The following is a 24,265-nucleotide window of genomic DNA, read 5'->3' as shown; positions in this document are numbered from 1 at the left end:
CATCTACACGGTGGCTCACAACCATCTGAAACTCCAGTCCCAGATCCCCACCCTCTTCTGGCCTTCCAGGACACTGCACACACATGGTACAGACATACATGCAGTAAATTAATAAACAAACAAAACACAACAAAGAAAGCAAGCAAACAAGCTCAAACCAAAAAACATCTGGTTGGGTGTCATGGCGTGCACTGTTAGTCCCAGTACTAGAGAGGCAGAGGTAGGCAGATCTCTCTGAGTTGGAAGTCAGTCTGGTCTACATAGGGACCTTATTTCAAAACTACATTGTTCAGATACTGACATTTACACTTAGAAGATGTGAGCAACAAGAGGAAACCCTTACCTTTTCTCCAGTCTCTCTTTAAGCTGACTTTCTCTTATTCCCTGAGGATGAAGGCAATTTAGCAGTTCATCCAGTTCCTTCTGACTATCACATAAGAACCTGTAGAAGCAAAACAAACCTTACAAGTTGGAAAAACAATTAAAATCAAACAGTATATGTAGTCTCAGGCTAACAGTGAGTGTGAAATGCAGAATTTTAGACTGTTTTCAATCTAAGCCTACCATTAGAATACTTCATTTACTATTCCCATGAGGCCTAATGTTAACTTTATTTTCAGTTATGGGAGGAGCCAAGGTCTCCTGATACAATACAGACATCTGTTTGTTTTTTTTCTGAGCTAAGGTTTCCCTGTATAGCCACAGCTGTCCTGGAATTTGCTCTGTAGACCAGGCTAGCCTCAAACTCCCTGCCTCTTATGTGCTGGGATTAAAAGCGTGTGCCACCACTACCAGAGACAGACTTTATAAAAGCAGTAGAAAACACGCCCCATACAACTTCAAAAAGTAAACTTTATACCTCAGACTAAAAATGCTAAGATATAGGTGATTGCACCAAACATATTTTATGCAATCAAAAGGAGCAAAGACCTTCTCAAAATCTAGTTCTTTGCCATAAGAGTGCACCAGATCTAATTACAGATGGTTGTGAGTCACCATGTGGTTGCTGGGAATTGAACTCAGAACCTCTGGAAGAGTAGTAGTCAGTGCTCTTAAACTCTGAGTCATCTCTCCAGCCCCAACTGTATGTCTTATTTTTACTTTATACATGGTTTTTAAAGTGTAATCACCAAATCAAAATACTTCATATTTCTGAACTAAAACAGGATGCTACATAAGATGTACTGTACAACAGACTTGGTGCATGCCTGTAATCCTAGCATTCGGGATTCCTGCTACAGCAGGTAGAGTGAGCTCAATGCTAGCCTGAGTTACAGAGTTGAGTTCCAGACTGACCTGAGCTATAATACTGTAAGACTCTGTCTCAAGAATAAGGGGTGAGGGCTGGAGAGATGGCTCAGAGGTTAAGAGCACTGGCTACTCTTCCGGAGGTCCTGAGTTCAATTCCCAGCAACCACGTGGTGGCTCACAACCATCTGTACTGAGATCTGGCGCCCTCCTCTGGCATGCATACATGGAGGCAGAATGTTATATACATAATAAATAAATAATTAAAAAAAAAAAAAAAGAATAAGGGGTGAGCCAGGCGGTGGTGGCACATGCTTTTAATTCCAGCACAGGAGAGGTAGAGGCAGGCAGATCTCTGTGAGTTCAAGGCTAGCCTGGTCTATAGAGCAAATTTCAGGACAGGTCCCAAAGCTACCGAGAAACTCTGTTTCAAAACTGCGCCCCCCCCAAAGAATCAGCAGTGAATCCAGCTCAAAATATACAAAATTGTATTATAAAGGGATATGTTAGCTAATCTAGGTTGTCAATTGGACACAACAGGGAAAAGGGACCTTCAGTTGAGGAATTGCTTCCATCAGATAGGCATGTGGACATGTCTGTGAGGCATTTTCTTGATTGCTAATTGATATAGGAGGGCCCAGCCCACTGTGAACACTACCATCCCAATGCAGGTGGAAAGAAAGGCAACTGAAAGTAAAGCTGGGAGCAAGCCAGTAAACATTATCCTTGTGTGACTCCTGCCACAAGCTCCTGCCTGGCTTCCCTGGAGGATGGATTGTAACCTATAAGCTAAAATAAGCCTTTTCCTCCCTAAATTGTTTTTGGAACAAAGAAAATCAAATCCTGAACCTTGAGAAAAATAGCTGGTTACCAAAAGATCACACCTGGTTTTAAAACAGTGTGGTTTTTTGATTTTTTTTCTTTTGAGACAGGGTCTCAACGTAGCCCAGGCTGGCCTTAAATTCCTGATCCTCCTGCCTCGATCTTCTGAGCTGGGATTACAGGAATGCACCACCATATACAGTTTATGAGCCGCTGGAGGACGCAACTCAAGCTAGGCGAGCAGTCTCCTGAGCCACACCCCTTGCCCAACAGTAAGCTTTGATGTGCAAAAACAACACAAAATAGTCTAATGTCACTCTTTTGAGTCTTTTCTTCATCAACATTGGAAGGGAATAGGATGAGCAAGCCAACGGGTGTTCCTGTTACCATAGGTTCTGTCCTTGCTTGGGCACCGTGGTCTCCACAGCAGCTTCGACTGCTGATGCATGGTGTGCATTCATACTGGCATTTTTGCCTAGGCTTGCTTTCTTATCTAAGAAAAACACAAATGTTAAGTTTAACACATTAAAACCCAACTCCTTATTAAAAAACCTAAGCAAACTCCACGCCCCGCCCAAAATATATAGATGCGACATATTAATCACAGAACATGTTTATATTTACTAAATAGTCAAGTTTTAGTTAATAAAATTTAAGAACTACCTAAAACACTCCTATTCCCAGATTCATGAGTATTCGTAATGTTATACAAGACCATAACATAATACGCAAAGCTGTATTATGAAGAAAAATGAAATTCTAAACCTTGATAAAATATCTACTTGTTAAAACCAAACAAACAAAATCCCCCAAAACCAAATGCTTTCAAAGAGTGGATATTAATATCATATATGTAGTATGCAGGGTCTCCAGCTCGTGTTGTAGTAATAGTTCTATTAGAAAGTGTATTTTCAAGGCTTTTTGAAGGCTGGCATTGTAGACAGCCGTGTGTCTGCCAGAGTAGACAATAGTGTCTGGCACTCTACACTGCAAAGAGCAACCATGGGGCTAAACCACACATCTGGTAGGGTAGGTGGATTACATGCAATCTCAATACATAGCACATTAAGTTTTTAATGGAATTTTAAGATACAACTCTGTTATAAAAAGAGCAGCTATATTTTTTCTCTACAGTTTAATAGCTGTACAGTTTAAACCTTAAACAAACTGAATTGTTTGAGGCAGTGGGAGCGCACGGCTTTAATCCCAGCACTCAGAGGTAGAGGAGCTCTGTGTGTTTGAGGCCAGCCTGGTCTAGTCTACAGAGTGAGTTCCAAGACAGCCTAAGTTACATACAGATAAAAAAAAAAACCAAAACCAAAAACAAAAAAAACCTTAAGATGAAAATGACTAATTAACTTCATATCAAAGCAAATAAAGAAATTGTTCTTTTTGCAGAATGTGGTGACTCATCCTTTAATTCCAGCAATTGGCACTTGAAAGGCAGAAACAGGGAGATCTCTGTGAGCTCAAGGCCAGCAACTTATAGGCTACATATTGAACCCAGTCTCAAAAAAAAAGTTATTAAATAAGATAAACCCTACATAGAGGTGCCTGCACCAGGCCTGCAGACCTGAGCACAATTACAGCCCCATACCCTGCTGGAATCACTTTCAAACCTGAACGGTCTGACTTCACAGCCAACTGTTTTCTAGCTCAACTTCCTCACACAGTCCCTCACATATGTGTAAAGTACACCAAAAGCAGAATTTTCTGCAGGGTGATATAATCTATAATTAAAGTAATTTTCAAACCAACAGTGCTGGTGCACACCTTTAATACCAGCACCCAGGAGGCAGAAGCAGGTGGATCTCTGTGAGTTCAAGGCCAGTCTGATCTACAGAGCAAGTTCCAGAACAACCAGGGCTACACAAAGAGACCCTGTCTTAAAAAAACAAAAATAAATATAAAAATTTAACATGAAAAAGCCTTAAAGGTTTTGTATATATGAAGAAATTAGTGGTTTTCTTTTTTGTTTTTCTTCAAGACAGGGTTTCTCCATGTAGCTTTGGAGCCTGTCCTGGAACTCACTCTGTAGACCAGAGTGGCCTCAAACTCTCAGATCCACCTGCCTCTGCCTCCTGAGTGCTGGGATTAAAGGCATGCACTACCATCACCCAGCCTGGTTTTCTTATTAATAAGTCTGCGAATACTAAGTTTGTATTAGGAGTGTTTCTAAAATCAAGCACTACTTTAGAATAAAAGCAACTTCTTGGATAAATACAATATTTAAGAAGCAAACTTCATTAGGTTATTATAACCTAATGGCTCTTAAGAGGGAGGGGAACTCCCAGCCTGAGGATTTGCGCAGGAGTTGAAGACATTTGGATGTGGCTACTGACATCTAGTGGGCAGAGGTGGAAATGCTGTCAAACTTCCTATTAAGGTCCAAAGAATCTTTTAACTACAAAGAAAAGCATCTTCTGAGTTTTTCCTTTTGAACATATTCAACACATATACACATTAAAGAAAGAATATAAGTTATGCAAATTATACTTATCATTTATTTTACCAATTAATATACTTCACAGCCAGCATTCAGATGAAAAATATTATCAGTGACTCTTCAAATGCTTCTTTTTTTTTGTTTTGTTTTGTTTTTTTGTTTTTGTTTTTCGAGACAGGGTTTCTCTGCAGCTTTAGAGCCTGTCCTGGAGGTGGCTCTTGTAGACCAGGCTGGTCTCGAACTCACAGAGATCCGCCTGACTCTGCCTCCCAAGTGCTGGGATTAAAGGTCTTCAAATGCTTCTAAATCACCTATTTATTTATTTATTTAATTTATTGGAGACAGGGTTGCTCACATGTGCCTGGGCCTCAGAGGGTACCAGGCCTGTGCACATGTGGTGCACAGATAAACATAGACCAAACAGTCACAGACATTTAAAAAAAAAAAAATCAAGTAAAATCCATGCCCATCAGTCAATTTTCTAAAAATGCATTTTTTATTTCAAAAAGGGAATAAAAATAAGGCAAGATGTTACATGCCTGTAATCCCAGAAACTTGAGAGATAGAGGCAGGAGAACTAAGAATTCATGGTTGTCCTAGGCTACAAGGAGAGTCCAAAGTCAGGGCTCAGGCTAAGAGCACTGGCTGCCTTTCCATAGGACCAGGGTTTAAATTCCAGAACCAACAAGGAAGCTAACATATCTGTAACTCTAGTTCCAGAGAATCTGATCCCCTCTTCTGACTTCCACCAGCACCAAATGAACATGGCACCACTTTGTACACACATGCAAACGAAACACACATAGTTGCAAGCAACATACACACACATACACCTGTTTTGTTCTTTAGTTTTTCAAGAGTTTTTCTGTGTATCCCTGGCTGTCTTGCAACTTGTTGTGTAGACAAGGCTGGCCTCAAACTCACAGACTGCCTCTGCCTTCTGAGTGCTGGGATTAAAGGCGTGTGCCACCACTGCCTGGCACACTTGTAAAATCTTTAAAAAAAAAAAAAAAAAAAAAAAAAAAAAGAGGACTTCAAAACCATCCTAGTTATTGAGATCCCAAGCAGGGGGTGGTCTCCTGCTTGGTGGTTGTCCTGTTCAACTTCTGAGTTCAAGCTATGCCTCTGCTTCAGCCTACCAAGGAATGCCAACTATAGACTCCTATCTTTGTACCTCAGTCTTGGTCAATCTTCTGCACCCACCCACAGGTTTTAGACAGGTTCTCACCATGCAGCCCATGTTGTCTCAAATTCACAACCTTCCTACCTAATTGCTGAGATTACCTTCATAATGAGCAGCCACTTAATTAAAATTAAATATTGTCTATTTTCTCCTTACTAGGATTATAGTGAAGTGACATCCAGGACCTTGTATTTTTTTGCTGTCAATCCCCAGCACACCTAAATTTGCTTTTCACAAAACACATTTCATAATTAATTTTAAAAGCAGAGAACGAGGGCATATGCCTGATTCCTTAGTCTCCTACTTCAATTCTAGGTTTGACATCTCTATAGACACTTCTAAGGTACAAAATATGAAAACTATTTCTGTAAAATCTATACCCACGTGCATCACCTCTTCTCTCATTTTGCGAGGAACTACTAGACTCCTCTCTACACGCTCATCTTCACCAAGCTGAGCCAGAAACTAGGGTGGTAATAAAGAAAACATGTACCTGGGATAGGTGACAGAGTAAAGGCAGGCCTCGGGCTCTATCCTACATGAGTTAGTTAAAACCACAGACAGTCCCTACTTAAAATATCGGGAAGCCTGAGTGAAGGTCACACCTGCAATCCTGGCACTCAAGAAGCTGAGGTCAGAGGCTTGATAGTTCTAGGACAGCCTGAACTATAGAGCAAGACACTGTTTCAAACAGAAACATTTCATCTTTATAAAAGAGGAAGGTCAAAATACATTCAATAGAAACAGCATTTAAAATTTAAATCTTTTCCCATGACAGCAACATGCAGTGCTCTTTCTTAAGCTACGGTGTGGCCACAGCTCCCAGGAAGACATACACACACAAACAAAAACTAGAAATCTACAGTGCTTTGTTCTGCTCCATACTCCAGACTTACTCAATGGATTCTGGACATAAACACCTCCCACCTGTGAAAGGCTGACGACATACTTACTGCGGGGACAGTAATCCTCATCAGGTGAGTTGTTGTGGTCTTTGCGGTGATGCTTGAACCGGTAGTCGATGCTGTTATGCACCCAGCCCTTTTCAATGAATAATCCTGGGACTTCATTTGAGAAGAGCCAGTATCTACAAAGCACAACCAGGACTTAGTAAAATCCATGACAAGTGAGACAGTGGGCAGGGAAAAGGCTGGGTCACTTTACTCCTGGAGTGGCTGCCTAACAAGGTGGAGGAGCACGAAACACAGCTGACAGCACCTTCCTCACAATCTGACACAGAGAAGTTGTAAAGAAAAAACATAACAAAGATGCCTTGGCATTTGGAACTCATCTAATGCCTGTGTCATTCCTGTAACGTCTATTCTGTATTTTTAGGTTCCACACAATGCATGAATTTAAAATACTTTAAAATGACTTTATGGCCGCGCGGTGGTGGCGCATACCTTTAATCCCAGCACTCAGGAGTCAGAGGCAGGAGGATCTCTATGAGTTCAAGGCCAGCCTGGTCTACAAGAACTACTTCCAGGACAGGCTCCAAAGCTATAGAGAAACCTTGTCTCTAAAACAAACAAACAAACAAAACAACAAAATGACTTTATTTGTGTCAGGGTTTTGCCTTCATGTACATATGTGGGACTGGTGACGCACTAGGATCAGAGAGCTTGATGGCAATGTGGACTGCTGCGTGCCTGGAACTGCATGTGGCTGGGGCACCAAATGGCTCTGAAGCAGGAGAGGCTCTGCCATGCTGAACTGTGCTGGTCTCAGGCAGGAACTATCATAATTATCATAATAACAGCGCAGTTAAGGTTTAGACTGGGCAGGAAACAGGCGGTACCGTTATTACCTCTACATGGTGCATCTTAAGTTTTTTAAGAAGTGCTCCTGAATACTAAAGAATTACAGATTCACAATAGGACAGATTCAGACATAAGAGACTTCTAAATGGGTCATAGTGTTAGACAGACATACGTAGGCTTGGGAGAGAGAAGAAAAAGACTATTAAATAGTCATAAAGTAAAGTTAATGCTTTAAAAAAAGGGTAAAGTCTTTAAAGAGACAGAGTACAGACAGTCATAGATTAAAAGAAGTAAAAAAAAAATAAGCCACATAAAAATGGAAAATTCAGAGAGCCTGGATTCTGTATATTATTGTGTTTTCTTTTAAATTTTTTGACTATGAAAGAGCTAAATACAGAGAGACATTTCATTGTGTGGTCTGCTAAGCTAAACCAGCATATATGTTCCAAAGGTATCTTGACTTTAAAATTTGGGCCTAAGGATATGATGCTTTGGAAAAAGAGGTTCTTCTTTTGTTTTCACAGAAGATGAGAATTGCTTCTAGACCAATATGGTATGATAGACAGCGCCCTCCTGAAAGGTTGCTGTGAACACCCTCAAAAAATTATTTTGCTCAACTGCTGACTGTGAGGAACCTAGCAAACAGGATATGCAGCGCCCCCATACAGCATGAAGCAGTTTGGAGAGAAATAACTACATCCATATTCCCAAATATTGTTTATAAATGTTCTTTTACATTTAAAAGGGGATATGACATAGATATGAATAATTTGCGCTGATATGAATCATGGTTTATTGATACTAATTTAAGGTCAATTTTGTTATATGCTCATTTCTGATCCTGATTAAGGTATTGTGATTGTGTAGTTCACTTAAAAATGCATAATTAGTAAGTTAATGGATAATCATCTATAATAGTCAAGTTTGTAGTCATGTTAGATTTTCTAGATGTGCATAGATATATTTCAGATAGGTATTCTTCATATCTTTCAAAGACTACAGAATATGGCTTTTAAAATATTTAATAACTTAGGGCTTTTCATGACAATGAGACACATCTGCTCCTGGCAGCACCAATCTACTTCAAGAGGAAGATGGGCATCGAAGAGGCAAGAAACTGCTCTTGCATGGACTGCTTAACTGGACACAAAGAACCCGCAGAAAGAGGACTGCTGAACTTGCCTAAAGGTGAGATGTTCCTTCAGGGTTTTTTTTTTTTTCAGTTTTTCGAGACAGGGTTTCTCTGCAGCTTTAGAACCTGTCCTGGAGCTAGCTCTTGTAGACCAGGCTGGTCTCGAACTCACAGAGATCTGCCTGCCTCTGCCTCCTGAGTGCTGGGATTAAAGGCGTGCGCCACCACCGCCTGGCATCCTTCAGGGTTCTTGATTCATGAAAGAGTCTATCACTGAACCATTTCTGCATCCCCAAAATATTGAACCATTTTAAAAGAAGTATTTGGATTACAGTCCATTTGTCTGTATTTAAATTTCCTATCTATGCTACCTTCAAGGGCCAGAGAAGATTTTTTTTTTTTTAAATTCCACAGCACTGGGAATAGAACCCAAGGCTTATGCAAGAGCTCTGCCATAAAACTACCAATGAGCCTGGAAGATTGTCTTACCTAACTTTGTAAGTTAGGTAAGACACCAGTAATAGGAAATAAAGGAACAATAAACAATCATACCTAAAGACAGAAGTCGAAAACTGAGCAGAGCAGAACAGTTCATTTCTAGCACCTTAGCTCGCTAACTAGTAACAACTATGACCACCCACAAGACACAGAAATAGGTCAAGTAACGTACCTATTATGGTTGCGGTCGGTACCAATAGGCGTCCTGCGAAGTACAAGTTTCGCCTTGGCAATCCCTTCCTGGAAAGCCTTCTCAGCAGCCGCCTTGTGTTTCCGCATTCGTTCCTCTTCAGCTTCCCGTTCCAATCTCACTGGTAAAGAGTAAGAAACCAAGAAATGCCTGTATGAAGTACATGTTTACTGGACCTTCTTTTCTTTTGCCATCTAAGGTGGAACTCTCATCTATGATCCTCCTATAATCCTTACTCTTCACAAGGTTACAACCCTCATTGCCATAGGATCCCTAAACAGACAGATTAAATGAATTAAGAAGAAAATATTTCAGTCAAGCTGAACGTGGTGGTATATGCCTTTACACCCAGAGGAGGTAAGTGAACTCTTGTGAGCAAGGCTATCCTGGTCTACAGAGGGAGTTCCTAAACCAACCCACATCCCGAACACTGCCAAAAGAAATATTTTGATCAAAAAGAACCTGACAGCAATCTGTCTTTAATATGTATGTATGTATATATGTATGTATGTTGCTTTAGCTGGCCTGAAACTTGCTATATAGACCAGGTTGGCCTTTACACTCAGAAGACTATCCGCCTCTGCCTCCTAGAATTAAAGGTGTGTGCCGTCATAGCTGTTGCCTTAACATGACTAACAGAAGAAAAATAAAATCAAGAAAGTAAAGACAGAGAAAGGGATGCAGTAATTATTGTAGAACTAGGAGTGTAGTACAATACTATTGTTTGCCTAGCAGTCAAATTCAAACAACACACACACAATATTGTACCAACTAACAATTGGCTAATCAGAAAGTTCATGCCTTTTCTGTTTTTCAGACAGGATCTCACTATGTACCCCTGGTTGGTCTGAACTCTTGGACATCTTATTCTTGAGAGTGGAAATTAAACATGTATGCAACTGTGCCTGGTGCCTGCTTCTCCCACCCCCTTATTTGGTTTCTCCAGACAGGGATTCTCTATGTAGCTCTAGCTATCCTGGAACTCAATATGTAGATCAAGTTGGTCTCAAACTTCGAGATCTGCTTGACTCTGCCCCAAGCCCACCGAGTTCAAAGGCATGCCACACTACCACCACACTACTTTTATTTTCTTTAATCCCAGCACTTGGACGAAGAGGCAGTCAGATCTCTGGTGAGTTCAAGGCCGGCCTGGCCTATGGAGCTAGGTCCAGGACAGCTAGAATTACACAGGGAAACCCTGTCTCGAAAGACCAAATGAATAAATTTATCTTGTGTTGTGTGAAGGTCAGAGGACAACCTGTGGGAGTCAGTTCTCTTCTTCTGCCATGTCGGTCCCAGAATTTTGCAAGCTCAGGTTGCTAATCATGACAGCAACTGGCACTGAGTTCTTTCACTGGCCCAAATTTAAATAAAATGCAGAGAATACATAAATCTAGAGATCAGTTGTTGTTAGGGGCTAAGAACAAGGTATGACAAGGTTCCTTCTGGGATTGTCTTTTATGTCCTGGCTTCTTCCAAGTAATGTAGTGTTTTACATGCTACAACACAGATGAACCTTTCAAAAAAAAAAATGCTCTTGTGCACATATGCAATGCCAGGGCAGAGGGATTTCCTTGAGTTCAAGGTCAACCTACCACAAAATATTATTTATGTATGGTTATTATTACACGGTTTATTACCATCTCCAGGCCCCACAATTATTTATTTATTTGATGAGTATTGTGTTTTGGCTGCATGTATGTCTATATACCACTTGCATGACTGTGGAGGCAAGAAGGGGGTGTTGGATCCTCTGGAATTAATTGTGAGCCTCCATGTGGTGCTGGAAATTGAATGAAGGGTCTCTGGAAAAACAGCCAGTGCTCTTAACTGCTGAGCTATTTTCCCAGTGTGCACAAGCACGTGCGTGCGCACGCACGCGCACACACACACAATTATATGCAAGTGTACAAAGACACTCAGCTAAACACAGAGGCTCATGCCTATAATCCTAACGTTCTGTATGTTGAGACAGGAGGATGGATGTAAGGCCAACTTAAGCTACAGAATAAGTTTCAGGAAAGCCTAATAAGAGTTTGTCTCAAAATTATGAGAAAACAAGAATATCTTAGGGAGTGCTAGGGTACTGTACACAGAATAAGTTAACAGTTGTGACAGATACCCTACCATTATTCTAGTACTTTCTGTTCTCCTACCCACAAAAGGGCTTTTCTAAACCTCTCAGCATAAACTTTACCTTTTGTTTCTCTCTCCTGGATTTCCCGCTTCCTCTTAGCTTGCATGCTAAGCAGCCTTCTGCTTTTGACAGCACTGATCATGTCATCTGCTTCCATTTCGACTTGATGCTCAATCTTTACAACTTCCTTTTTCCTGTCCATTTTGCCTAGCCCATTCTCCTCTTTGCCATTTTCTTTATTTCTGGCTTCCATCTCTTTCCTCCTTTGTTTCTCTGCTCTCTTCTTATCATTCTCCTCCTTCAGCACAGCGAGACGCTCCTTCCACAACTCTGCAGACATCTGCTGTCTTGTCTCCATGTGGTCTTGGACAGAGTATGTCATGAGGATCCGGTGGCAGAGAGCTGTCAATATCCGTAGCTTCTCTTCTGATGTCAGCTCAAAGAATTCTGAGGTCTCAAGCTTCTCGAGGAACTCATCTTGTACCTCACTGTCCTCAAATGGTGAGGAATCTTTATTGTCATCTGTTTCTGAGCCCTCACTGTCCTCCTGGACATCACACCTGCGCAAACAGAGCCGAACCAGCTCTGAGACAGAATGCAAAGTTAGGGGGATTTCTGACAGCTTCATCCCCAGTTCTCCATAGTCTTCTGCAATTTCATCCTGAAGTAAGGTCTGCAGCAGAATGACCAGCACTCTGTTCAAGTACAAAAAACCACCTTTATCTGCACTCAAGGCTTCCATTAGGGAAACAGCAGTGATGGGGTACTGAGCATCAGGCAAGAGCAACCCAGAGTAACAGCTCAGGAACTCCACCACCAGGGCTACATCCCCAAAAAGGGTATTGGGCAGCCCTTCAGGAGTATCCACCAGCCTGAATGATGGAAGGTTTCTGCCGCCTAACTCCTGGTCCTCATATCGTTTCTGCTTTTCTAACTTCTCCAGCATTTCTTTCTCTCTCCGTTCCTTGGCTTTTTCCCGCAACCTCTCTTTTAGCTCCTGCCGTTTCTTTTTCAAATATTCCTTCCGTTGCTCTTCAGACATAGAGGCCCACCTCTTTTTATGTTCCAGGAGCTCGTAGCGTTTCTGCACAAGAGTCCGCAGCTCTTCTGGAAGACGGGCTCTATCTTCATTGGAGAGGATACGTGCTGTTTTGGAGATAACGCAGGACAGGGCACTCTTCTTGTCCTCTTTGTCTTTATTTTCTTTGTAATAGGCAATCAGATGCAGGGCAGCAGGAGGCAGGTGTTTATGAGGTTTACCCGAAGACCTTGGTACACCCCCAGAACTCCGGGGGGCTCGAGTCATCTTCTGGGTCCCTTTGGCCATATCCAACAAAGTCATCTGTTTCATTTTGGTCTTGGGAGTCTTCACACACTTGCTGGGTGATTTGGAACTGCCTGTGGACTTCTGTCCATTCAAGATGCCTTTGCTTCTGCCCCTGGCCTTCAAAGGTTTGTCGCTGTGCTTCCCCGGCTTCTTGGTAGATGGGCCTTTCTTAGGAATGTGAAAGCTGTGTAGTTTGTTGGGGGACATAATTTTCATCACCTCTTCCAAATGCTCTTCTGGAGACTTGGAATTCTTTGAGTTCTTCACTTTTAGTGGTGGGCCATTTAACGACTTCTCCAAGTGCACATGGCACCACAGCTTAGGGTTTAGTGGGGAACTTAGAGAAGAATTGTCTCTTTTAGGTTTCTTTGAGGGTTTCCTGTCTGGAGATCCAGTATTCCTCCTCTTGGTAGAGGGATTGAGAGTCATGTACTAAAATTTAAGAACAGGAGCAAAATTACTGTTAAAAATTTAAGTGCAGTAAGCAACATCTAAGCACTATAGTGGTGTTCTCCATTACACACGAAGCTCCGCGTTCAGGGCTACACCACAGTGACACCACGTCTCAAAACAAAGCTATACTCTGCTGATGCCATGGAGTCATATCTATGATCCCAAACGTAGGCAGTGGAAGCAAGAGAATCAGAAGTTTGAGGTCTGTCTGTTACATACCAAGTATGAGGCCAGCCTAACTCACGTCAGTTCTGTCTCAATGTTCCCCATCACTCAAAATGTGCCTTGTGAAGCTGTACAGTTCAGTGACAGGATGCTTTCCTAGTTTATGTGAGGAATTGGGATCCACCTTCAGCTTTGCAACAAAAGCCCATCATCCTTTGACATTAGATGCTTTACACAACTAGCTCTTTGTTTACATATGTATTAGTGGTTCTCAAATATTTTAATAAAATCTATGAATACTTTCTCCAGCTGTAACAACACACAAAAACTATGCATACAATCTCCAAAGTCTATCCATGAACCTCAGATCAGAAAATAAAGGACCCAGAAAATAGCAGCATCTCAAGACTTTAAGAAGTACTACTCTGGGGGAGGAGAGGCACTGGGCAGAGAAGAGGAGGGGAAACTGCAATCAGATGTAATATATTAGAGAACTAAAAAACAAAATACTACTCTCAACCTGGGGACATGATTTAATGGTAGACCCCCTACATAGAATCCCCCAGTGAGGGGCTGGGGTGTGGATCAGTGGTAGAGCACCTGCCTAGAATTCCCAGCAAGGGGCTGGGGAGTGGCTCAGGGGTAGAGCACCTGCTGAGAATCTTCCAGTGAGGGATGGGGGTGTGCCTCAGTGTGACTCACTTGCTTAACATGTAAGAGCCTGTATTCCATCCATCCCTGAAAATGGGGTGTTGGAGGGAGTAATCCTGTTCTTGAAACAATTATATCTTCATCCTTTGATTTTATGTTTCAGCTTCAATAGTTTGTGCTTTAAGTAAAATATACTATCTAAATACATTTGTCTCAACCCAGAGGCATGTTACTGTGAAAACATAAGCATGCTGAACGATAGATAACACTGTTCAGATAAAGAACTCTCCTGACCTTGTTTCCTGGTTTTATAAAGTTTTTCTTGCCTTCTCCCACTCACTTCTATGACTACATCTACAAGCTCTATAACTTCTCATTTCTTTAATATACAGTTCTTTAAAAATTTGATTACATTTCATATTCATCCTGTGTTTTGGGGGGTGGCATGCACATGCCAAGTTGGGTGTCAGATGAAAATGCAAAGGAGCTGGTTCTTTCTTCCCACCACGTGGGTCACAGGAATTGGATTAAGATGGTTGGCCTTGGCCACAAGTATCTTTACCTACTGAGCTCTATTGCCAGTCCTAACAGTTTATCATGTTTGAATGTCCCTGATTCATTTTCTCTGGCACCCTAGTCTATAATCTTCCAATGTCACAAGACTATAAATCCACTCATTTTATCACATTTTCAACATCCTAACCTGTTGGTTTAAAGAGATGTGGTGTCAGTGCCAGGCATGGTGGCTCACACCTATGATCCCAGCACTCAGGACAGAGAGGCATAAGGATTCACAAGTTTCAGGACAGCTAGGGCTACACAGTGAGACCCTGTCTGAAAAAAACAAACAAACAAATAACTCCCCAAATAAATAAAAAGGATAAGATCTCATTATAGTGCCCAGGATGGCCTCAGGTCTCTGGACTCAAGCCATGATCCTAAGCAAGCCTGAGCAGGAGATGGGACTCAGAGAATGGACCACCACGATTGGCTTCCACTCTTCACCTCAGTTTAATTTTAGGCAATCATTACAATCCAGCTCACATAAACCTACAATTTCCTTCATATTCTGTATTTACTTGGAAAACCCCAGTTTGCTCTGCCCCTGGCTGTACATGTTCATCGTAAACATGGTTAGAACAAAAACAAATCCATTGCCGGCACACCAAGAGACCCGAGCTGGCCCCACACTCAAAGTACATGCCCTTTAAGTCCACCCTTCCCACTACTACACTCGCCTCTTCTGGCTCCTCAGGAGTGCATGAGCCATTTCCCTCACACAGAATTAGGTAAGAGGAGTCTGGCGTGGTTGCTTACACCTATAATCCAAGCACTCCAGAGGCCGAGGTTGAAAGACTGTCATGTATGATGAGTCTGAGGTCAGCTTGGACTATAGTATGAGACACTGCATCAGAAATGAAACAAAAAGGTAGGACGGGTAGAGGAACTACACCACACACCTGGAATTCTAACAGTTGGGAAATTGGGAGGATTTCCTCATATTCAGTCAGACTATGCTATAGTATCAGTTTCAAACACAAACCAAATAGACTTAAGAGTTTAGAACCTGGCCCACTGGTCACACCAGGAGTTTCTATTTAAACATGTATTAGAAATTTGTAACCGATTATAATATTCTAAAAAATGTAATTATAAGTAAGGTGTGAGATGTACAAGCCTGCAATTTCAGCACAGACGGGCAGGAGGGTTAGGAGTTCAAGGTCAGCCTAGGCTATACGAAATCATGTTTCAAAACAAAAAACCCAAAACAAGTCAAAATAATGAAGTTGACTGTTAAGATACAAACAGCAGCTCATTTTAGCTAACAGGAAAACGACAAATGAGAACTTTCACTCTAGAAAGCAGGTACGCATGAGCACAACCCAAGAGACTTCCCATTCGTTGTTGTTTTTACTTGTTTGTCAAGACAGGGATTCTCAGTGTAACAGCTCTGGCTGTCCTTGAACTCGCTCTGTAAACCAGGCTGTCCTCGAACTCACAAAGATCCATCTGCCTGCCTCTACCTCCCAAGCGCTGGGATTAAAGGCGTGTGCTACCACTGCTAGGCGAGACTTCTCATTCTTGAATGGCCAGGGCTAACTGGAGAAAATTGAGGGAGTAGATTGCACACAGGCTAGGGAACAGATGCAGACTACAAACCATAAGCTTAAGAGCCCCTAAAATGGGCACAGGGGAATTAGCTAAGGTAATAGGAACCTAAGAACCAAGAGGTAAACATATGATGCTCTTGATAGCGGTAAGGGAGCTATCAAGGGTGATTACTAAGATGTCCAACAATGTCAACTGAGATTTGGCCAGGCTTAGTGGAGCATGGCTGTTATCCTGGCATTCAGGAGGGGAAGGAAGAGGGACAGTTCAAAGATGAAAACCTGGATTACACAAAACTCTGCCTCAAAAAATAAGAAAAAATTAAACATTAAGGACGGAATCAAAGAAGAAACCGATAGAACCACAACAAAACAAAAAGCAAAACAGTCTGAATTGAGAGGCTAGGCCACTTAAATTCTTCTGGCTATTGACTAAACCCCCCAACTTTAAAGCCCAAGCTGACTTTTCAGAATTACAGGGCCCACTGGCACATGCCTATCAATCAGCCCCTCAGGAGGCCGAGGCAGGACCAGCTACATAATGAGATGCTGTCTAAAAATGGAATAAAAAAAAAAGCAATATTAACTATGTATTAGTCTTTTAGCTGGCTGCTTTAGTGCCCAACTAAAACTGAATGTTTTGCTCCCCAATAGCCTCAGGACAGAGGTTTTATCATCTTAAAGAACTTGAATTCTAATGACTCCTGGGATACCTTCCCCCAATGTAGAGTTTCCTGGTTGTAGTTTCCCAAAACTAAGTATCAAAATGTTAAAGAGAAATAAGCAAAAATGGATCTTATTCAAGGTTTCATTCAATTCACAGACAATAATATTATGAGAACTTCAAAGAGCAGAGTATTTCTGAGACTGTCTTACAAACCCAGCAGTAAGTAAAAGCAAGTAGATTCTTTCAGGCTTATCCTCAAGCAGCCCAAACAACTGCACAACAGGATAAACATAACAACACTCCAGCTGACGCTCAGGAATACACCTAAAGTCTTATAAAGAAAAAGAGAGTAGCCAGGCAGTGGTAGTGCACTCCTTTAATCCCAGCATTTGGGGGGTAGAAGCAGAAGCAGAAGGAAGCAAATCTCTGAGTTTGAGGTCAGTCTCGTCTCGTCTACAAAGCAAGTTACAGGACAGCCAGGACTATTGCACAAAGAAACCATGTCTCAAAAACCAAAAAACGAAAAAAAGAAGAGACTAATCAAGCCACAAAGATTCACTTTATTAATTTAAATAGGTATCTTTAATAGGTATCATTAGAACTAGAATGTTCAATTTAATGACTTATTTTTATTTTAATAATTCAAATTTAAAGCAAGCTTCTTTCACTTCTGTTTAGATATGCACTGTTAAGAAATAGTTCAGACAGTTAGTTAAGTGAGACGAGTTCCAGCCACTATTTTCATCAAGTCGTACCACATTTAAAAAAAAATTTTTTTTTTCTTTTCTAAAAAATGAAGAAATGAACTCACCCAACCCCCTCCCAACAGGCCGGCTCCCGGCATGAGCAGTCCTTCAGTAGCTGGATCATCTCAGCATGGAGCATGCTGGCAGTCACAGCCAAATGGGAGCCGGCATGGCTGGACTCAGGGGGATCTGAAAAAGTATAAAACCACTTATGTGCTAAGGGTCTCCCTATCTTCCACTCAGCACAATTCAATACGACTAATGGGGAGGAATGGAAAAACCAGAATAAAAACAGCAAAATTTTTTGGTGAAGGCGCTTTCTCATGGCTAAATAATTATGACGGCAACATGAGAGGCCAAAAGAAAAACAGAGTATATAGTATTTTATTTTGTTCCCACCAAAGAACAGTACCACTAGGACAGTATGTCAAAGTATTTCGTGATCTATAATAATGGAAATAATCTGCAGCAATTCAATCTGAAACTGAATAAAAGCAGTATATCTAAGCAAAGTCAGACTAATTAGAAAACATTCTCTCTCTCTCTCTCTCTCTCTCTCTCTCTCTCTCTCTCTCTCTCTCTCTCTCTCTCTCTCTCTCTCTCTCTCTCTCTCTCTATTTTGAGACAGGGTTTCTCTGTAGCTTTGGAGCCTGTCCTGGAATTAGCTCTTGTAGACCAGGCTGGTCTTGAACTCACAGAGATCTGCCTACCTCTGCCTCCTGAGTGTTGAGATTAAAGGTGTGCGCCACCACCACTCAGCTTAGAAAACTTTGTCAATGAGTACCTGGCATCTCAGTAGTGTGCATGCTTCTGTCTTTATGTGATTATATATATGAGTGCAGGTGAGCTGAGAAAGGTGTCAGATTTGTAGAAGTCAAGTCTCAGCTAGTTCTGAGCTGCCTGACGTGGCATGTTAAGGCTGGTTCCTCTAAATGAGAAGCAAGTGCCCTCTTAACCACTCAGCCATGACACCCAACTCACATACCTAATTCTTATTCCAGTAGCTTGGGCTTTTTATATTTGTTTTGAGGCAGGGTCTCTCTATGTAGCCATGCATGTCCTGGAACTTACTCTGTAGACAGACTATACAGCTGAACTCACAGAGATTCACTTACTTCCTGAGTCTGGGATTAAAGTCAGGTGCTACCACACGAACACAGCTCCAGTCTCTCTTTGTTTTTTTAAACTCACTGAAAATGGGATGGAACCAGGTCCTCTCACAATAGAGAAGTATTTTACCACCGAGAGACAACTCCAACCCTTCCTACTCTTCTCATTCACTCAAGACAACACAGTAGGAATTTAAGGGTAATATTCATATACCTCATTCTCTATATGGTTTTAGTCAGTAAGTTAGCTGGGAAGATTTTTTAGATTTATGTTTTAATGTAGTGCATGATACTGGGCCCATAACTTCACACACAGAGGTAAGAGGAATGGAGACCAAAAAAAATAAAGGGAGGGGGAACTAGGCCAAAGTCTTGGCTCATCACCCACTTTTATTTGGTTCTAGCAATGGTTGTCCTTGAACGCGGAGATCTGTCTGCCTCTGAATCCCAAGTGCTAGGATTAAAGGCGTACATCACTACACTTGGCTCAGTTTTCCTTTATAAAATATTAACATCTTGGTTAGTATTTTGTTAACTAAGCTAGAGTTATCTGGAAAGAGGAACCTCAATTGAGAAAATGCTTCCAACAGCTGCACACAGGCAAGACTATAAAGCATTTTCTTGATTGATGATTGATACGGGGATGCCCAGCTTCCTGTGGGTGGTGCCCCCCCCCCCATGGCTGGGCAGGTGGCTGTGAGTTGTATAAGAAAGCAGAACAAGGAAGCCACAGGGAACAAGCCAATAAATATCATTCCCTCCATTGTCTCTGCTTCAGCTCCTGAATGATCAATTGTTAAGAGTTCAAAATCTGAGTCGGACATTGGTGGCTCACACCTTTAATCCCAGCACTCAGGAAGCAGAAGAAGACAGATCTCTGTGAGTTCAAGGCCAGCCTGGTCTACAAAGAGAGTTCTAGGACAGGCTCCAAAGCTACACAGAGAAACCCTGTCACAAACAAACAAACAAAAGAGTTCAAAATCTATCTGGATAGATTTTAATTCCAACATTCAGGAAGCAGAGGTAGGTGAATCTCTGAGAGTTCAAGGCCAGCCTGGTCTACCAAACTAGTTCCAGGATAGTCAAAGCTACATAAAGAAACTTTGTCTTGAAGAGTTCAAAATCTGCCATAAATCTAATTCTACAGCAAGTTACTAGAAAAAAGAAGCTTATCTAGCAATGCTCTACTTAAGTGTCCAACATTAACAGGGACCTTACCTTGTAAGGGTCAAGTAAAAAGTCGCTGAATTTGCTAGGCAGGGAATATTTCTTCACCAATTCATCTTCTACCACCCAAGGTGCATTTTCACCAGTACCAGCACGTAATGCATTATGCCGAATAAAGTACCGAAGTATCTCCTTATTTGGTGGCCTCTCTGTTCGAATCAAGCTGTCTGCTGGCACATTGCTGATGATCTAGGTAAAAAGGTAACAAAGAACTCAGCATCGGGACCAGAAGCAGTTAGGCAATGAAAAACAAATACAGCCTTTCATGGGAGTGGGGCAGGGGGTGGGGGGAGGAGAGGGTAAGCACACCTATAAATTAGAAACAGCAAAATTCTGAGATAGAATTTCAACTTAAACAATTCCTATGTAATCTGTCAATAAAAAAATGTCAAGATGAGTACACTTTCAAACTCCACACCATCAACTTCTCTAGCTATGGCTTCATCCTAGGAAAAAAATGGAAAGTCTTTTAGTAGGAAAAGAGGATGAGGATTACCTAAAGATCCACCCTTCAAGGGTTCATGCTGGTACATACAGATAACCTGAGTACGAGAGTACAGAGAGGCTAAGGGAGGAAGACAGTGAGCTTGTGGCTAGCCTAGGAAACACATAGCCAGATCTTGTCTCAAAATTACAGAAGAAAACTGGGTGGTGGTGGCAGTAACACACACCTTTAATCCCAGCACTCAGGAGGCAGAGACAGGTAGATATCTGAATTTTGCAGCCAGTCTGATGTACAGAGTGAGTTCCAGGACAGCCAGGGATACACAAAGAAACCCTGTCTCGAAAAATCAAACAACAAACAAATAAGCCACAAAACAAAAACAAACACACACACACACACACACACACACACAAAAGGAAAAAAAAAAGCAGTTGTTTGGGCCTCACCAAACTGAAAACTTGAGTCAGAGGCAGTACCAGCAGGAGAGCTGAGGGGTCTCCATGCTTCATAAGCTGTTCCAGTGACCATTTTATATGCTACCATTTCACTTTACAGTTTAAGAAAATTTAATGAAACCACAGATGCTTATTTTATGTAAATGAAAGGGACAAGATACACACAATATATTTATTATATTATTTCTCTACCTTTAAAAGCCACTTGAGTCCTAACTACTGATTACCAAATTCATATTCACCAATGATCATCTCCAAGTGAGGGATAATAGGTCATTCATTTTTTGGTTTACATTTTGCCTTCCCATAACCAGAGCTTATTATGACTTGTGAACAAGTTGTACCATCATTAGGAAAATAAATGGAAGTAGATGAGATTCCCCAGCATGTTTTAACTAGCTAAATCACTAAATGAGAGGTAAGAAATGTACCTATCCAGCTATGTGTTCAGATCACCAACTATAAAACAGTAAGAGTTGTCAAAATTCTAAGCAATGGGGAGAGCAACAGAACAATACAAAGAAGTCCCCCACTATACCCGCAAAAAAAATAAAATAAAATAAAATAAAAACAAAAACAAAACAAAACAAAACAAAAAAAAAACATGATGCCAAACTCCTGTAATCCCAGCACTCAGGATACAGAGGCAGGATGATTGTTACAAGTTTGAGATCAACTTGGATTACACAGCCAGGTTTAAGGCAGCCACATTTATACAACAAGACCCTGTCTCAAAGCAAAAGGCAAAAGAACTGGCTGGCAGTTCTTGCCATAGAAGACCTTTCCCAGGGCTAATCCTCACAGGGCCGGGCAGATTTTTTGTATAAAAAGATTATCTATGAAAACAAACACAATTATTTTCAACATCCTAGTCCTCTTTCCAATTAAAATTTATTCATGTATATGTAGAAACACCAGAAAGAATATACCAGTATTTCTTAAATCTAAGATATAATCAATGAAAAGATATATTCTATTTACAACTTAAAAACTTTGGTTTTAACAAGGTCTCATGTAGCCCAGGCTGCCCTCAAACTCACTGTGCGACAAAGAATGACTTTCAACTCCTGATCCTCCTGCTTCCATCTCACCATGACCAGGATAAAAGCTAAGAAATAAGTTCTTGTTTGTAAATACATCCTGACTCTCAACATATTAAAGAATATAAAAAAGCAGGACTGGAAATAGCTCAGTGATAGTACTTGTCTAACATGCAGGAAGAGCTGGACTAAACCTTAGTCCCACAAGAAAAATTAAAAATGTAAAAGTCAAACACATATTATAGCTCAAGAAAAAAAAGGCTGGGGATGTAACTCAGTAAAGAATATTTGCCTACCATAGCAAGGCCCTGAGTTCAATACCCAGGACTGAGTAAGAAAGGGTTTTTGTTTTTGTTTTTGTTTTTTTTGGTTTTTCTAGACACAAAGTGGGGCTGGAAGATGGCTCAGCGGTTAAGAGCATTGCCTGCTCTTCCAAAGGTCCTGAGTTCAATTCCCAGCAACCACATGGTGGCTCACAACCATCTGTAATGGGGTCTGGTGCCCTCTTCTGGCCTGCAGGCATACACACAGACAGAATATTGTATACATAGTAAATAAAAAAAAAAAAGTAAAAAGTTGTACTAAGTTATGTTAAGGATACTGACTATAACAGCTTATTAGCTTGAAGTCTTACAGGATCCCTTATAAAAGCACTAACTACAGGAGTTTTCTTGTAACTTCATTTACATTATAATTAACTCTTTTACTTTGAAATCAGCAAAAGAAAATTTCTTAGCAATGACATGACTAAAAGCAACAGTTCTCATTTTCAAATTGAGATGCTCAAATGCAAAGTTATTCTTTAGTCCACTAATTCCTATGAAGAAAAGGCATACTACCTTCTAAAGAAAAAGTCAGAAAAACACTCCAAATTTCTGTAATGAAGACAGAAAAACACTCCAAATTTCTGTAATGAAGACATTTCTTTCATTTTTCCTTAGCACATTTTCTCCAAGAAAACCACCCATATAATATTTTCTTAAAATCTATTAATGTAAGAGGTTTAACCAACCTTATCTTCATTTTGTAGCTTCACATCGTATTTGTGAGGCAGAAATTTTGGAGGAGCCCATTTCCTTTCTCCTTTTTTTAACGAAGTAGGAAGTTTTCGTGGAGACCTACGTGCTCTGTCATCTAGTCAAATCAACAGAAAATTAGCAAATAATAAATTATTTTAATTTAACTTATTCACTCACAACTAGTAACTTTACTCAATTCCTCACTTACACCAGTTACTGGGTGATGTGACCCAAAGATGGATGTAATACCTGTAAATTAAGGAGCTAATCTATGCAGGTCAGTTAGGTAAATAACTACAATGCCACAATACAGTCTGACAAACATGAATACTGTGAGTACAGAAAAGGAATACTCTGGAAGGTAAGCATTAAACACCTAAAAAGAGTATGACTTATGGGCTAAAAAGATTGCTTGGACCAGATTCCCAGCACCCACATGGTGGTTCACAATTGTCTGTAACTCCAGAGGGAGAATCCAATGCCTTTTTCTGGCCTCCGTGGGCACCAGGCATCCATGATAGAGATATATATGTAGGCAAAATACCTATACATATGAAATAAGTAAATAAAACAAGATTAAATATATCAGGATAACTCCCAGTGTAAAATCTAACAAAAAAAAAAATTAAACAACTGGGGCTGGAGAGATGGCTCAGAGGTGGCTCTTTCAGAGGACAGAGGTATGGTTCCCAGCACTCACATGATGACTCACAAGCATATGTGATTCCAATTCCAGGAGACTCTAATGCCGTCTGCTGGCCTTTTTGGACACTGCATGCATGTGGTGCACAGATATACATGCAGGTGAAATAACCATTAACAGAAAATAAAGTTTTAAAAAAATGGCTATTTTTCCAGAGAACCTGGGTTTGATTTCCAGCACCCAAAAGGCAGCTCAAAACCATCTATAACTCCAAAACTCCAATTCCACAGAATCTGAAAATGTTTGGCCTTCAAGGACACTAGGCATGCAAGTGGTGCACAGACATACATGCAGGGAAAACACTCACGCACATAAATTTTTTTAAAATTCAAAAAGTAAAACAAGTCTTTAAAAAAAAAAATCTCTGTACCTGGCAAATAAGAGGTCATCTGCAACCTGATTAGAAACTGTATTATAAGTCATTAAAAGGCAGAAATTAATACAGGCTTGGTGGCAAACATTTCATACACCTGTAGCCCCAGAACTCAAGAGTAAGGCAAGTATGGATCACAGAGCAAATTACAGTCCTAGGCTGTCAAAGGAGCTGGTGAAGGAAAGGTGCCAAGTAGAGCAGCACAAGCCTACTTCTCCAAGTAGAGGCAGACATGTCACGAGTTGTCCCAAAGCAAAGAAGTAAAAAAAATGTAAAAAGACAGAAGTTAAATTATAATAGTACAAAGGAATCAGCCACTGGTCAGCAGGAAGAGAAGACAATAAATATTCTCAAGAATCTT

At 40.9% G+C, this 24,265-nt stretch overlaps 1 protein-coding gene across 1 annotated transcript in view; it reads right to left on the bottom strand.

Annotated features, from left to right (window-relative positions):
- Baz1b (bromodomain adjacent to zinc finger domain 1B) overlaps positions 1–24,265 on the bottom strand; it is a 61,759-nt gene that overhangs the window by 16,233 nt on the left and 21,261 nt on the right. The window contains exons 5-11 of the mRNA XM_038345191.1: positions 22,822–22,943; positions 19,861–20,058; positions 11,477–13,175; positions 9,262–9,400; positions 6,653–6,786; positions 2,458–2,563; positions 344–442 (exon numbers count right to left, since the gene is read on the bottom strand). Of these exons, the coding sequence (XP_038201119.1) occupies positions 344–442; positions 2,458–2,563; positions 6,653–6,786; positions 9,262–9,400; positions 11,477–13,175; positions 19,861–20,058; positions 22,822–22,943 (2,497 nt within the window). The remainder of the gene's footprint in view (positions 1–343; positions 443–2,457; positions 2,564–6,652; positions 6,787–9,261; positions 9,401–11,476; positions 13,176–19,860; positions 20,059–22,821; positions 22,944–24,265) is intronic.

Source organism: Arvicola amphibius, chromosome 10 (assembly GCF_903992535.2).
Source record: "Arvicola amphibius chromosome 10, mArvAmp1.2, whole genome shotgun sequence".
In the NCBI taxonomy this organism is placed as follows: Eukaryota; Metazoa; Chordata; class Mammalia; order Rodentia; family Cricetidae; genus Arvicola; species Arvicola amphibius.
The sequence above is the reverse complement of the archived record's forward strand: the minus strand, read 5'-3'. Positions and strand labels throughout refer to the sequence as shown.